Here is a 14,405-nt window from a genome sequence, read left to right as displayed (position 1 = left end):
CAAATAAAAATAATATAAAAATATTGTGACCTTTATAAACTTGTACAATAAATCACAGTATTTAGTAGGTACCTATTAATAAAGAGAGTATAATGAAAATTTAAGTTTTTCTTTTTAATACGGTGCGATCAATTAAAAAATAAATCGAGTCGGCGTGTTACCTATGGCAACCCATGCTACAGCATAGGCTCCAAAGCAAACTCGATTTATTTTTTAAATGATCGCTCGGTATAACAATAATAACCACTTAAATTAATATTATAAAGAACAAGGATTTTAGGTTAAGAGAAGAAATTGATCTCTTCTCGAAAGTAAATTTCACCTTATGCCAGTAATATATGCATATGTAATAATTAATGTTTAATGTTATAATATGAATAAAACCAATATTTACAAAACTAACCTGATTAATGCTGGTGGTTTGTATAGGACAGTCTTCTTTGTAATTCCATTCTTCACCACTTCGATAAAGCCAAAGACCCAGTAAAGGTTTTCCTGAGCCACTCATTTCTTACTGCTCTTGGAAAGACCAACAAGTCTGTAACGATTCAGGTCTTCGTATCAGCTTTTATAAACTTCCCTTCGTGCTGAAGTGACGCGCACATCCTTAAATTGGATTGGCAGAATCAGAGTTTATGGCGATTCTTTGATATAATTTTAACTTTTTCTACATTTATAAACCGTTTAAAAAGGATGGTTGTCGTTATTAAACTTGTAAATGCTTGTCTATTAATATTCTCTTTAAACTAATAAAAGTTGATAATTTGTTATATCAAAGAAAATTTAAAAAAAGGCAAGTAAAAAAATAAAATGTCCGAAATTTATTTCGTTGATTTTTAGTAAACATTCTTGAACTGGTCAATTTGTATTTCTAAATAGCAATCTTTTGACATATATTCCATCCAATTTAATAATCTATTCAAATCCCTACAATATTAGGCGTTGGCATTTAGGAAAATGGCAATGACAATACTGCGTGAAAACGGATTAAATTTAGTTGGCCAAGTTTCTTTTTAATTATTTTCAAAAAGCTCAACTTACAACTTACAAACTTACATAAAGTATAGACGCAAATTGAAGTTTATTTGTTTCATAATCTTGTAAATTCTAATGTTTCTGTTATTAACGGAAATTATAAGAATTTCAGCAGATTAAGGAAGTTAACTAATTTGTGTAGAACTAGATTCATTCGCAATCAGAGAAATGAAAGTGCCGAATATAGCTAAAAGAAAAACATATACAAATCAGTTATAACCGTTCTGCTAATGTTTATTTTTCAATAAATTATTATTGAGGTAAAAGTACAGTGTAAATTTCAACTATCCTGATACATTTCGAGTGTAAAATCCTTAGACAAGTGAACCTTCTTTTTTTCAGATATCATTGTTATTTTTCGATTGTTTTTTAAATTCACGTTATATCATTATCGACAGATTTTTTAATTGGCGCTCTACATTTCTTTCGTCGTGTTTTGATGGCCGTTGGAATTCTGAATTCGGCATATGTGATCAATTGATCATACTCGTGTGTAATAGCATGAAATTGACATTGACATTTTTCGAGTGAATCGGGTTTAAAGTTGCAAGAAAAATATATCTACAATGAATTAGTTAACCGAAAGTAATAAATAAGTTAGGTGTTTAAATTGCTATCCATTAACTGAACATGGCAAATGAATAACAAAGGGACCGTATTTTGATGAATTTGTGTTTGATCGAAGTTCCACTCCCTCAACCCCATCAACTATATGCGACACATTTAAATGATAATTTATGATGAGGAATACGCAACATGATCATTTTTGAAAAATGAGTCATTTGTAAATTATGTATGGAACCGGCTCCTTCCTGCTAAAATGGTTTACGCTAGAACCTTGGAATTTTAAATGCGCTTAGGACTCACTAAAAGCTACTTATCAAATTCAAATTAAAAAAATATATATAACTGTACTAGTACAGTTATGCTGTAGGGTAATATTGCCATAGTGACATTTCAACAACAATCAACAAATGAAGGACAATATCTAACTTTATTCATTATTAATTCAAACAGACGGAACTAAAAACAATAATAATTACTTAAATAGACAGAGCTATGCCATAGTAAAAATGAACTGCACTTCGTAGCATCGAGTGGTACGTCCATAATGATGAGGGGCTTCTTCGACTGTATAAACAAATAGATAAATACACTACGAAACTACACTGTGTCTCTTGCCTTTCGATTTTTTCGATATTAATCTATTTAAAGCTTGTTCTTCTTCATTTAAGACGTTTTCCGGTAAAACACTATCATTCAAACTCATTTTGCGAAATGTCTGTATAAACAATCAAATGTAACTATGACACCTGAACATATCATGCAAACGCGATCAACTCAATCTATTTTAAAACGAGTTTTTTGATTTAATTGTTTTAAATTCTCTTCGGCTTATTCTGAAACCTATAAACTATTGAACAAACCACAGATGTTATGAATCATAACAACCTTAGATGTCTTAAAAGCCTCGCTTTACGAGCTCGGATTTCAAACCGACATCTGCGGTGGTTATGATAGTCATAACATCGCTAGGTATGTTAACAGCTAGAATAATGGGTATGTTGTAAATTTATTTAAAAAAATTGTTTCCAAGATTCTATTGAAGAAATCACCAAACCTATTACATCATTTAATTCTAAAAAATAAGCTTTTCAAGGATACACCTTTTAACCCATGTTCCCATTAAAAAAAAATCAAGTTGGCTTTGTATTTTGAAAACATGTATAAAAAAAATATTTTAAATCATTTGAAAAGTAGCTTTCAATGAGTAGTCCTAAGTCTGTTTACAATTTCTGGGTTCTAGTTTAAACCATTTTAGCAGAACGGAGCCGGTTCCATACATAATCGCAAACCTGTAACTGTTAATGTTTTATTCTTTATTTGTAGATTTGCAATTAGTAGAGAAAAGTAAAACCTTAAAATAATGGGAATCTTAAATCTAATTTGAAAACTCGTTTGTTCGGGTAGGTGGACAAAGATGAAACAAAATTGTTAATGAAAATGTATTGTAAATATTGAAAAAAATTTTCCTACTTCGAACTTTAGTACTGACGTCTGGAATAAGCTAATAGGAATAGCTAATTCCATTTCGATGTGTAAGATATTCTCGAAATTCTGGTAGAGTTGCATACACTCTTGTCTCCAAATGTGCCCAAAGAAAAATGTCTACTGGACCTGAATCTGACAATCTTGAGAGTCACTCTGTTGCATTCCTCTTTCTAATTCATTAATTCATACAGTTTTATTTCATAAACATAAAACATAGGTGCTTGTTCACAATGGACATAAGCTTGACATAAGGCATAAGAAATTCATGATACATGCAGTGTATATACTATTAATTGTTACGTAACTTATGAGAAGTAACTTCAGTAAACATTATTGTTGTGTACAAAAAGGCATGGAGAATCATATTCAAGTTATATGGACACATAAATAATTTTCCAATTGTCCAAATTTACAAATTATTCTTAGGTATCTCTTATGTATTTCTTATGTCTTATGTCCATTGTGAATAAGCACTAAGAAATCATAATTACATCAAAATAAATAAAATTCTACTTTAAAAAGGATAATTACATAACATTTTTGACTTAAAATGCAAAAATTTTCGATAATAATAATATAATAATAAGCTATTTTTTTGCTATGAGACATCTTTGGTGTTTAGAAAAAATTTCGATTTTACCACTTATAATTTCAGCAACGGGAATAGTACCGCAATCTCTTTTTAAAAATTTAAAAATTGGTGGTTGAAATTCAAAAAGGTATGTTATTATACTCATGTCATATCGTGAGGAAATTCCTTAACATTGACACAGAACATAAAACACAAAAAAGTCAAAATGTGGAGGCGAGACGCCGGTAATTATGTTGATAAGCACTGCACTATTACTTGATAGTATTATCCGTAATAGTGTATGTACTCCGGCAAAATTGCCGTGCCGTCGGGTGGTGGAGGGTTAAGATTAGCTATTTTAAATCAATACAGTATTTATTTAAAATTTATCTTACAAGTAAAGTATAATGTAGAGGTTTTCCATGTTGCTGAAAGATAAGTTCTTAAAATGAATTTTCGTCAGTAAATTTCAATGTTTTTAATGTATCAATTATGGAGAAAGTTTCAACAATGTGATGGCGAAGAATATCTACTCTCACGTTAAGTTTCAAAGGACGTTGTGTATGTCTTCCTACAATAGAAATTAATTGTCCAATTAAGTTGGACAAACTCCGATGTGACAATCAAAGTCATCTTTACTCATTACATATCTTATAGGAATGGAACTTCTAGTGTTTCAGAATTTTCTCAACTCTTTCGCTCCCATGATTTAAAATTTTTAATTTAAGTTTCTTTTTCTTCAAACGTCCGTAAATTATGACATTATACTGCTGCATTGATAATGCTAAAGTGTCACTTCATTATCATGGCATCTAACGAGCTGACCGGCGTCCGTGAAGTTATTATCTCCGCTGATGAGCGGCTGTGAAGTAAAGTAGCTAAATCATTTGAAATTCCTACCTCAAATTGTAACAAATTCGTGTCTGAATGTGAGATATTGAAAGCTGAAGTGAATAAATAAGGTTTAATCAAGAAACTTGTACATTATTGCAAAACGTACTTACAAAATCTATCCAAATTAAAACGGGTTGACAGACGGATAATTATTTCGTATTTCGTTCACAGCGTTGTTTATAGTAGTCATAGTCATAGTAATGCTTTGCAAAACGAGCTATTTTAAATCAGTCTATCCAATCTCCTACCTGGTTTCTTAACATTTCTTACTTAATTTGTTATGAAGGTTTGAAGAAAAAATAGTATATGTTATTCGGAGCAAAAATGGTTTTATATCCTGCGGCACATAAAACCATTTTTGCTCGGAATAACATAATATACTATTATTATGTAAGTCGAAAGTGACTTTGGACTTTTTTCACTTATACCATTTTCTGATAACACAAGCTTGTCAACACTTAACAAACTATCCCTTAATTATTGTTACATATGCCATATATGGGTGTGCAGAATTTAACATTACTGCTTCATAGATTCCATTAAGATGTGACCTATAACTGTTACTTCCAAATTTTCATTCCAGGCCAGTAAGCCTTCGGAATTTACGTTTTTGATTATTATTAACAACTGAATCTGTTCTTTGAGCTAAAGTATAACAGTTATTTACGAACCAAGTGCGGGAAGATGTCTTCACGCAAGTGGCTCGTACAATATTTTTTGTACGAACATTAAATTAAAATTTGTTTCGTGCCTCCGGCCGGAATTCGGTAGTTTGTAGATTTCGAAATCGCCCAGAAACACATGCAACGTAGGGATATTGAGTTGTCATCGGTTTCGGTTGGCATGTGTTATCAAAATTCTGTCAAGCGTCAATGTTTGTTCTGTGGAAGGCTCGTTAAAAATGTTTTTCTATTTATACAGGTGTCCCAAAAATGGCGTACTAACGGTGCACTACGGTGTAGAAGAAATTACCGTAAACGTCAGAAAGAAGTACGAGATCACTCACTACCAATATCTAATCCTGCGTAATAGAGAATTTAGAAGCTTTGGAAATCGAAAAAATTATTTTAAATCCACTACGGTAACATTGCTAGGTAATGATGTACGAATATATCTTTGTTTACATTGTATTACCGTTAATAATAATAATAAAAATAATTGATTTTTTTGTTGGAAATATTTTTTGCATATTTTTTTCATGTATACATATTTAAACACCCTCGATAAGGTACGCCAATTTTGGGACAGCCTATGTAATAACGTACAAACTAAAAAGAAGCAATATTTAACTAAAATTAATTAATTAAAATTAAGCCACAATATGGGCTGGTGTACCTATTACACCAAATGTTTCAGGAAGATGTCAAAAACAAAACAAATTAATTAAATGTAATAAACGTCAGGAAACAAGAGCGATGTTGATTTTAAAATTTAAATATTTGTGATACAAATAACTATTGTTTTAATACACTAAACATAAACGAATATAAAACCAAGTAGGCAGTGACCTTTGGTTATTAGAAACAATTGCTTCACTTGACATTTCAATTTTTGCAATAATTTGTGAGTTTTGTTCGAAGATATTTGTGCAATATCCACCTATGAGTGATATTTATTACTGATATTTCTTGTACTCCTCCCGAGATTAGGGAAGCCGCAAATGTGACCATACAAAATTTACTGCCAACAAAATCAAGAAAACGTTATGAGGTCGTTTATGAAAAATGTGTACAGGGGTGTAAGGACAAAAATATCAAAAATTATACTGAAAATTGTTTGTTGGCATATTTTCAAGGCTTTTCTAGCAAAAGTCGATTTTTTTAATACCTTAGAGCCAGTGTTTTTTGCAATTTTTACATTCGAGTCGATCGGGAAAATCTTGTTGCTGATTGAGCGTTGGATGTTAGAAGCGTCACTTCCAAGGCTGTGAGTACAAAAATGATTTTCCCAATGTTTCACGTATGTTCGATATTTAATAAGACATAACTAATTAAAATTAGAAAAAGACGAATCTGCATTATCTTTTTGCGGAACAATAATAATCAATTTACCATTACTTACTTACTTATTTTTTTGTCTTTAAAAAAGTTTTGAAAATTCCTAGTTGACAAGTACATACAAAAATTATAATAAAACACCATTTTTTACATCTCTTATTTCTTGGTGAAACTTCAAAAATGACCATACCACTGAATCTTTCACTAAATTACCTTTCACGTAATGTGCCATACTTGATATGATCCTATTTGAAAAAATCAGTGAGGTGTTTTACATTTATCAAAAATATAGATCTTTCAGAAATTATTTAAGGTTTTCATTGGGCCACCTGTATATAAGATTGTACTGATTATGTAATAATACCGAATAGATTAATTTAATTTAGGTAAAGTTTGTCCAGCGAGAGATTGGTTGACATAAAAACCACTAAATTCTACGTCGTAGAGGAAGTAGTTCCTAGCGCACAAAATCTGAAATATATCCTTCAAGCAGTAACATTTTTGCCTTGAAATTATGCTCTAATTAATATACAGGGTGATTCACATAGCCCGTTCGTTAGAAACTTTCTGATTTCCAAAAATCGTATTAATACGAAAATTGGTATCCGACTATAGTCGACCGCTCCAAGTTCAAATAAAATACTTTCAAACTGGCGACACTTCCGGAAATACCGGAAATCGACGCCATCTTTCTTTTTTAAATGTAAAGGCCCCATTTTGACCTCATATTTGGATTCTGCCTTAAATTTTGAGTTGAGAACATTCCTCTATTAACACTTGTCTGTCATCGTTTTTGACCTATGTTATGTTGCAGGGCATGGTGCAGGGCTTAATTTTCAGGGCGCTTTTATTAACATTGTGTATGTCTATTTCCAGCCGTTTTAGCGTAATTTAAATTTTTGAATAAAATGTTTTTTTTTTAACAAGCAATTTTTATTTGAATTTTTTTCAAAAATAGTATTGCAATAAATAGTAGATAACAACTTAACAACATAATAAAAAATAAGCAAATTAACAAAAAAATATTTTTTGTTCGACACTGTCAGAATTTGAGAATTTTCTCCTGTGTGAATGGATTTTGATAAATTTGACAACTTGTCAAAACGAAACGTCAAGCTAATTTTAGAGATTTTCAGCGATTTGGAGCCTTTGGGGGGCTCGTCGAACAAAAAAACGTTGTATTCAACTCGTTCTTGTGTAATTTGGGCCTTTAAAACTCTCGTTTCACTCGAGTTTTAAGCTGGCCCACTCATGCCAAAAAAACCCCAAATTACACACGAACTCGTTAAATAAACTACTATTAATGAAAATATTTTTTTATTAATTTGCTTATTTTTTATTATGTTATTGTTATTTGCTGTCCATTGCATGCGATTTCTGAATAAAAATTCAAATAAAACAATTGCTTGATAAAAAAGAATATTTTATTCAAATAATTGAAATTACGCCAAAACGGCTGGGAATGGGCATAGACAATGTTAATAAAAGTGGCCTTAAAATTAAATTCTACATTTATATCTGTTGTTAGAAATGGTAGTTGCCATTTAAAAAAAAAGAAGTTTTCGACATTTTTTGATTACCAATTTTGAAAAATTGCAGTAGGCGTATGAAATACAAAAAAAATCCACTAATAACACAACAGATAGGCCAGGCCTTTAGGAATTCAATTTAAAAAAATCAATTATTTATTTCCAATGGTTCAGGAGTTATAAATTTTTTAATGAAGCCCTGCAACCCCGCTTTTTTGCGAAAAAGATGATATAGGTCAAGAACGATGACAGATAAGTATTAACAAAAGGACGTTCTAATTTCAAAATTTAACGTAGAATAGAAATTTGCAGTCAAAATGGGACCTCTCCTTTAAAAAAAAAGATGGCGTCGATTTCCGGCATTTCCGGAAGTGTCGCCATTTTGAAAATATTTCATTTGAACTTGGAGCAGTCGATTATAGTCGGCTACCAATTTTCATATTAATATGATTTTGGTAAATCAGAAAGTTTCTAACGAACGGGCTACGTGAATCACCTGTATTCTAGTGCATTTTGTAGTGTTGGGTTAATTTAATACAATTTAAAATCTCCCAATCTCTCGCTGGACAAAGTATACTTATTATTTTAAGTTAAGCGTTAAATATTTATTTTAGTGTTTATTTCAAATCAAATAGAGGGAATAAAGCAGTCGGTGGAAATCATCCTTTCGAATATGTATTAACCACAGCAGAAACGAGAACATGATCTGTCAAATGGGGAGAAATGGATGGAACGTAAGTGGGAGGTATCCTGAATCTGAAGTAGAGTAATTGAAACGATTCTGTACCTCTCTACTGAATAATCCATAAACTTACTCTTCTATCCGCAGTCTTTTGGGAAAAGCACGATTTTTAAACATATCCATTGAATTTATTGGTTGCTTTATCTTTGCTGAATAATTCTTGTAAATGAAATTACTTTTACTCTTTCCACACCCAAACCTTAGCCGTAATTATGTAGAAATGTTTAAGTTTATAAGTATACAGGTGTCCCAAAAATGGCGCATTAACGATGCACTACGGTGTAGAAGAGATTACCGTAAACGTCAGAAAAAATTCTATTGGACTTATTTGCTGATTTGGCGGTCTTTGAAAGTGGCACTTAACAGGCAATTATCGCTCCGTGTCTTGATCTAGATAGCCTCAAACTTGATATGCAAATATCATGACTTCTAGTTGTATAATTATGAAATGAACTTAAACTATCAAATGACTCCTTGTTATTGAATATATACTGAAGACGCCCATATATATATATAAACTTGGTAGTATAAGAACCTTTAATTTTTTTAAATGATTTCTACAGTCCTCCCGATATGAAAGGTTTGCTATAAATCCGATTGCTCTACGTTGCAACCTGAATAGTCTTTGAGATGCCCCGCTATGTCCCCATAAGATTATATAGTAATCTATATGAGATTGCACTAAAGCAAAGTACGCTGTTTTCATAGTTTGAGGAGAAACGTAGTTGAACAGATTACGCAGAAGATATATATTTTTAGTTAGTTTGTCCGCTAAACTATGAGAATGCTTATGCCATGTCAGCCCACAATCAATAAATATGCCAAGAAATTTCGTGAATGTTGCAGTGAAACAAAAAGCAAAGAATGAATGGTAAGAACATTTTAGTCTTTAGCATTACATATATGAAAAATTATACACTCATACAGTGCGTTCGTAAAGTTCGGAATAAATTCATAAAACTTTAAGTAAGTATTAATTTCTGAGAAAAATCCTCGAAGAGGTCAACTTTGTTTTTAAAAAGTGCATATTCTTTAGTCCTTTACTATTGTTGACACTTTTCACCTCCTAATTATAACGTCATCAGTAATTTTTTTAAATGATCACTCCGACTTTTTTCTTTTCTGTCTGATAGACCTTCGTACTACCTAAACGATGTGGGAAAAAAAATGATGCCTTACATAACGATTGTTTTGAGAAAAGGATAATGTTTATTTCAAAAATTTAATTTAATTTTTTTGGTAAACACTTTTTTTTTCTCTGGGTTTAGTTAAAATCGAAGGTTTATTTTAATAGACCAAACAATTTAGAAGATTTGCGGCAGATAATTCGCGCTGAAACGGAACAAATAAGCCCTGACGTTATTGTGCGCAGTGTACAAAGTGTCGGTGAGTGGTAAGTGGGTGGTTTGGTTGATTTTGTTTGAGGTCAATTAACATTTTTATTCACAATCGGTTAGTAACGCACAACTTTTCCAAGCTCTTAAGGGTCCTCATCTCGAAGTGAAAACTCGAGTTTCGAAGAATTTGGGTTGCATACTCTGTAAATGATGAATCTATCATGACAGCGGAACCTTCTCAGCGGGAGTGACTTACGGTCACAAAATGCTGAGAGCGGTCTTCCAGGTAAATTGATTGTAAAATGCAAATTTTCTTGACGAGCAATATTATTTCTTTAGTTTTGGAGATATCTCATAGTTTCTAAAGTGCGTCTATCGATATTTTGAAACGACTTTTTAAACACAGATCAGATTTTGGAGGTAAGTAGACACAGCGTAATATTAAATCGCCTTTGCCGGTAATAATTACTTTAACCCAAATTTCTTCGACTTCCTTGTTGACGTTGATGAGTTGCAGAGATTTGTACTTACTGTTAACAGCCAGCATAACGCCATCCCCACGACCTTTAATGCTGTTTAGCCAAATTACATACCTACGTTGATTACTAAATTAAATCACATTATAAACGGTATAAAGTGGTCAGCGTCATTAGTATTTTTGGTTGCATACAAAATAAATTGAGGAATAAACCTTATGTGACTTGCTCTGTATGTAGATAGCTTTTCTTATCATGAAACAAACAATATTTTCGAAATTCAATGTGTTGCGACAATTTTTTGGCGCAGCGTATACCGGTATGTCCCCGTATTGAGTTCACAAGAGGAAAAAACATTATTTTAGATTTTACGCGAAAACTTCAGAGGAATAACATTTTTTGCTTCATTTGAAACCCCCATTTCTGTTATTAAAAAGTCTTCTTCAACACAGAGGAAGACTTAACATTGAAATAAAAAAAAATAACAAAAAATATTTTACTTTAAAAAAAAAATCAAACGATAATTGAATATAATAGCTATTTATGCACCAAGGGCGTTACAACGATGATTACGCCCGGAGAACAATGAATCCAGCTCCAGGGCTTTAGCCCGAGAGATGGATATCGTTCGATGGGCGTAATCATTCGGTGACGCCGTGGTGCATACAAGATTTTATTTTTCACTATACGTGTTCTTTACAAAAAAAAAAAAATTTGGCATCTTTGCAATTATGAATTGATGAGGGCGTTATGAATTCATTACGCTCGCTTACTCTTATTACGCCCGCTTATTCTTACTACGCCCTGTTTTATTCCCCGGTTGTTATGGACATGTTTACGTATTTCGTATCCTAGGAGTTATCATGCAATTATACTAAAGTGAAAAATAAAAGTATTCTATTAACTCTCCGCCGTTTTCTCCACATAATTCAACCCTACATCGAAATTTAAGCTTCAGAACACCCATGCGTGATACATAAGTGTTGGGAAATTTTTCATTAAGTTTTGTAATTATGTGACGAAAACCGGGCCAACACTGGATTAAATAAATTCTTTGTTCTAAAGACAAAATTTTGAAAAAATTAATAAGTTGTTTGTCAAAAAACGAGGCCAACTGTAATAAAATTTATAACATGAAAATTAATTCTAAGTGCAAATTTTAACAGAAAATGTTAATTTAAGGATGCAGTATATCAATACTGAGATTTTAAGAACGGAAATGGAGGTTTCAAATGAAGCAAAAAATGTTATTCCTTTGAAGTTATTGCGTAAAATCAAAAATATAAAAATCCTTCCTCTTGTGAATCCAATCCGGGGACATGCGGTAGATGACGTTTCATGTGTTATAGACGTAGTTCATTATTTGTTAATTCATGGTTCAAGTACTTATTGAAAGTAATTGATATTAACCTAGTTCAAAATAACTGGAATTAATAATGTTATAATTCTGCATCTTAATCATGACAGTTCGACTAATACCTAATTAAAAAATTATATGTTTGATGCTATCTTTTACTAGGCTTTTATCGACAAAATACTTCCAAATTTGTTTTTACTCTTAGATTTAGTAGCTTCTAATACCACGTTTACGTTATGCAAGTTGTGTTTGTACATGTTCCAGTATACAACAAAGTAGACAGTTGCTTTGCTTAACTTGCATGCACGTCTTGCTGGCACAACTGTCCTTGTAAAGTCGTAGACATAGTGCAAATACTTCAAAGAAAGCACATGTGATAGAAAAACTTTGTTGACAATGTAGTAAATACAAATATTTTATTTCACGGTTTATTCAACACTATTTTCTTATTATTATTAATATTAACTTATTTTAAAGTTGGGATTTAAGTACTTAGGGGGTCATTCACGAAACTCGGTAAGGCTCGATAAGGCGTTGCAAATTCAAAACTGCGACAACCGACATTGTTGAAGCATTGTATTTGCCGTTTCGTTAACGATTTGCAAATTTGCAAAGTTTCGTGAATCTCCCCCTTAGTACCTACTGTTTGTCTGATTGAATGCTGCTAGTAAAACACAATGAGTAATCAGTAATTTACTAATCACTAAGTCAGATCAGATATGAAAGACACGTTCTAGACTAAATTCAAAGTTAAATTTGTTTCCGCAGCAAAAAAAAAAATTAGATGAGGAATCAAATGCTGATTGTAACTGTAACTAAACAATGGAACAAATTTCAAAAATATACTTTTTCTTGTAGTACGACTGCTTTTCGGGGACGAATTTTTGCGGAAGTCATTATTTATTGTTATTCTATATGTAGTTAAAATGGCGTTTTTACGACTGGAAGTACTTGAGTAACGCGACATTAATCTCCACCCTTTAAATTATTTTCTGTTAAATTTTATTAAAATCTATGTACAAAAATAATACAGATATACTTCTTCCAGCGAGAAATTGGGAGATTTTAAATTGTAAACTTGTAACTTAACACTGCAAAATGCACTAGAATACATTAATTAGAGCATAAATTCAGGACAAAATATGTTACTGCTTGAAGGTAAATAAATAAATAATTTATGCTACGTAGTACTTACTCTGCGTAGAATTTAGTGATTTTTATGTCAACCAATCTCTCGCTGGACAAACTATATAAGACCTAAAAGTCGGCGATTACAGTTTCGTCCGTTATCCTTTTATGCATAAATTACAGATTACACTTTCGTCAATAGTTCAAATCTATAAAACTTAAAAATGTATCGGCTGGGGTGGGCGAGTCTAATTACCTTCCATTTGAATAAATGTTTCAATTTTAGTCGCCCCAACATACCTACTATTTGTATTTTTAGATACCATTCAAAATTATCAATGTGAAATTTACAAAAGTAAAACACCTAATAAACTAGGCAAAAATGAATAGGGAATTCCAAAATTTTTCTTGGAAAGCAAAATAATTGCCCCAATCCTCCCACGTATTCTTAAACACTAGATAAATTTAAAATGTTACAGGTACTTGAAACATTACATTTAATGTGTATGTGTGTATATTTCTAACACATTTCATTATCAATTTTAAACTGTAGTTTTAAAAAATTCAAAAAAGAAAACATTCCCTATTCATTTTTGCCTAGTTTATTAGAACGCAGAAACGGGAAAACTTCTTAAAAGAAAAAATCAGACAGTTAGATGATAACCATATTACTCTGTTGTATTATAGTTTTTAATTTATGTAAATATATATATTAAGTGGACAAAACTGTATCTACCCCCTAATAGTCTTAGGTGGGACACCTGTAGGCACCTTCTTATCTGGCCGTATCAATTTCATTTTATTTTTTCTGATGCGCGAAACATGAAAATGTTATAAATGTTATATGTGTATTTTTTATTAATTTGAAATATGTATATATGAATACTATTGACTGTGTCTTGTTTATTAGTTAGTTGTCAATTTGTTAATGGTGCATTAAACAAGATTCAAAACTTAATTAACAGTACAAAGGGCTAAATTGTAGCATGTCAGTTGCTTAATCCAATAAGAGTATATATCATTCAGTGAATGCTGCCGATTTAACGGGTAAGTAAATTATGACAAAAGAACCAAAGACAGAATTAGGACATTTACTTAAATGTATAAGATACGTAAGGACATTAAAATCAACAGGGTTTCAGGCGCAGAATCGCCGTGCCAACCCAAATCAATACTTGAGGGGTTAAAAATAAGATGGCTGACACTGAATTTGAAGAATTTAGACATAGTTTTGAAAAACTATCTTCGCACACTAAAAATTCTGCACCGTTTTATTCGTAAGTCTTT

At 31.6% G+C, this 14,405-nt stretch overlaps 2 protein-coding genes across 2 annotated transcripts in view; one reads left to right on the top strand and one right to left on the bottom strand.

The window, feature by feature from the left end:
* Trhn (tryptophan hydroxylase) overlaps positions 1–546 on the bottom strand; it is a 56,799-nt gene extending 56,253 nt beyond the window's left edge. The window contains exon 1 of the mRNA XM_069062046.1: positions 404–546. Coding sequence (XP_068918147.1) covers positions 404–508 — 105 coding nt within the window. The 5' untranslated portion in view covers positions 509–546. The remainder of the gene's footprint in view (positions 1–403) is intronic.
* A 13,530-nt stretch (positions 547–14,076) lies between these two features.
* The window catches only part of Aplip1 (JNK-interacting protein Aplip1), a 45,436-nt gene continuing 45,107 nt past the window's right edge, over positions 14,077–14,405 (top strand). The window contains exon 1 of the mRNA XM_069062048.1: positions 14,077–14,395. Coding sequence (XP_068918149.1) covers positions 14,313–14,395 — 83 coding nt within the window. The 5' untranslated portion in view covers positions 14,077–14,312. The remainder of the gene's footprint in view (positions 14,396–14,405) is intronic.

Source organism: Tenebrio molitor, chromosome 1 (genome assembly GCF_963966145.1).
Source record: "Tenebrio molitor chromosome 1, icTenMoli1.1, whole genome shotgun sequence".
Taxonomy (NCBI): Eukaryota; Metazoa; Arthropoda; class Insecta; order Coleoptera; family Tenebrionidae; genus Tenebrio; species Tenebrio molitor.
This window is presented reverse-complemented; position numbering and strand designations above follow the sequence as displayed.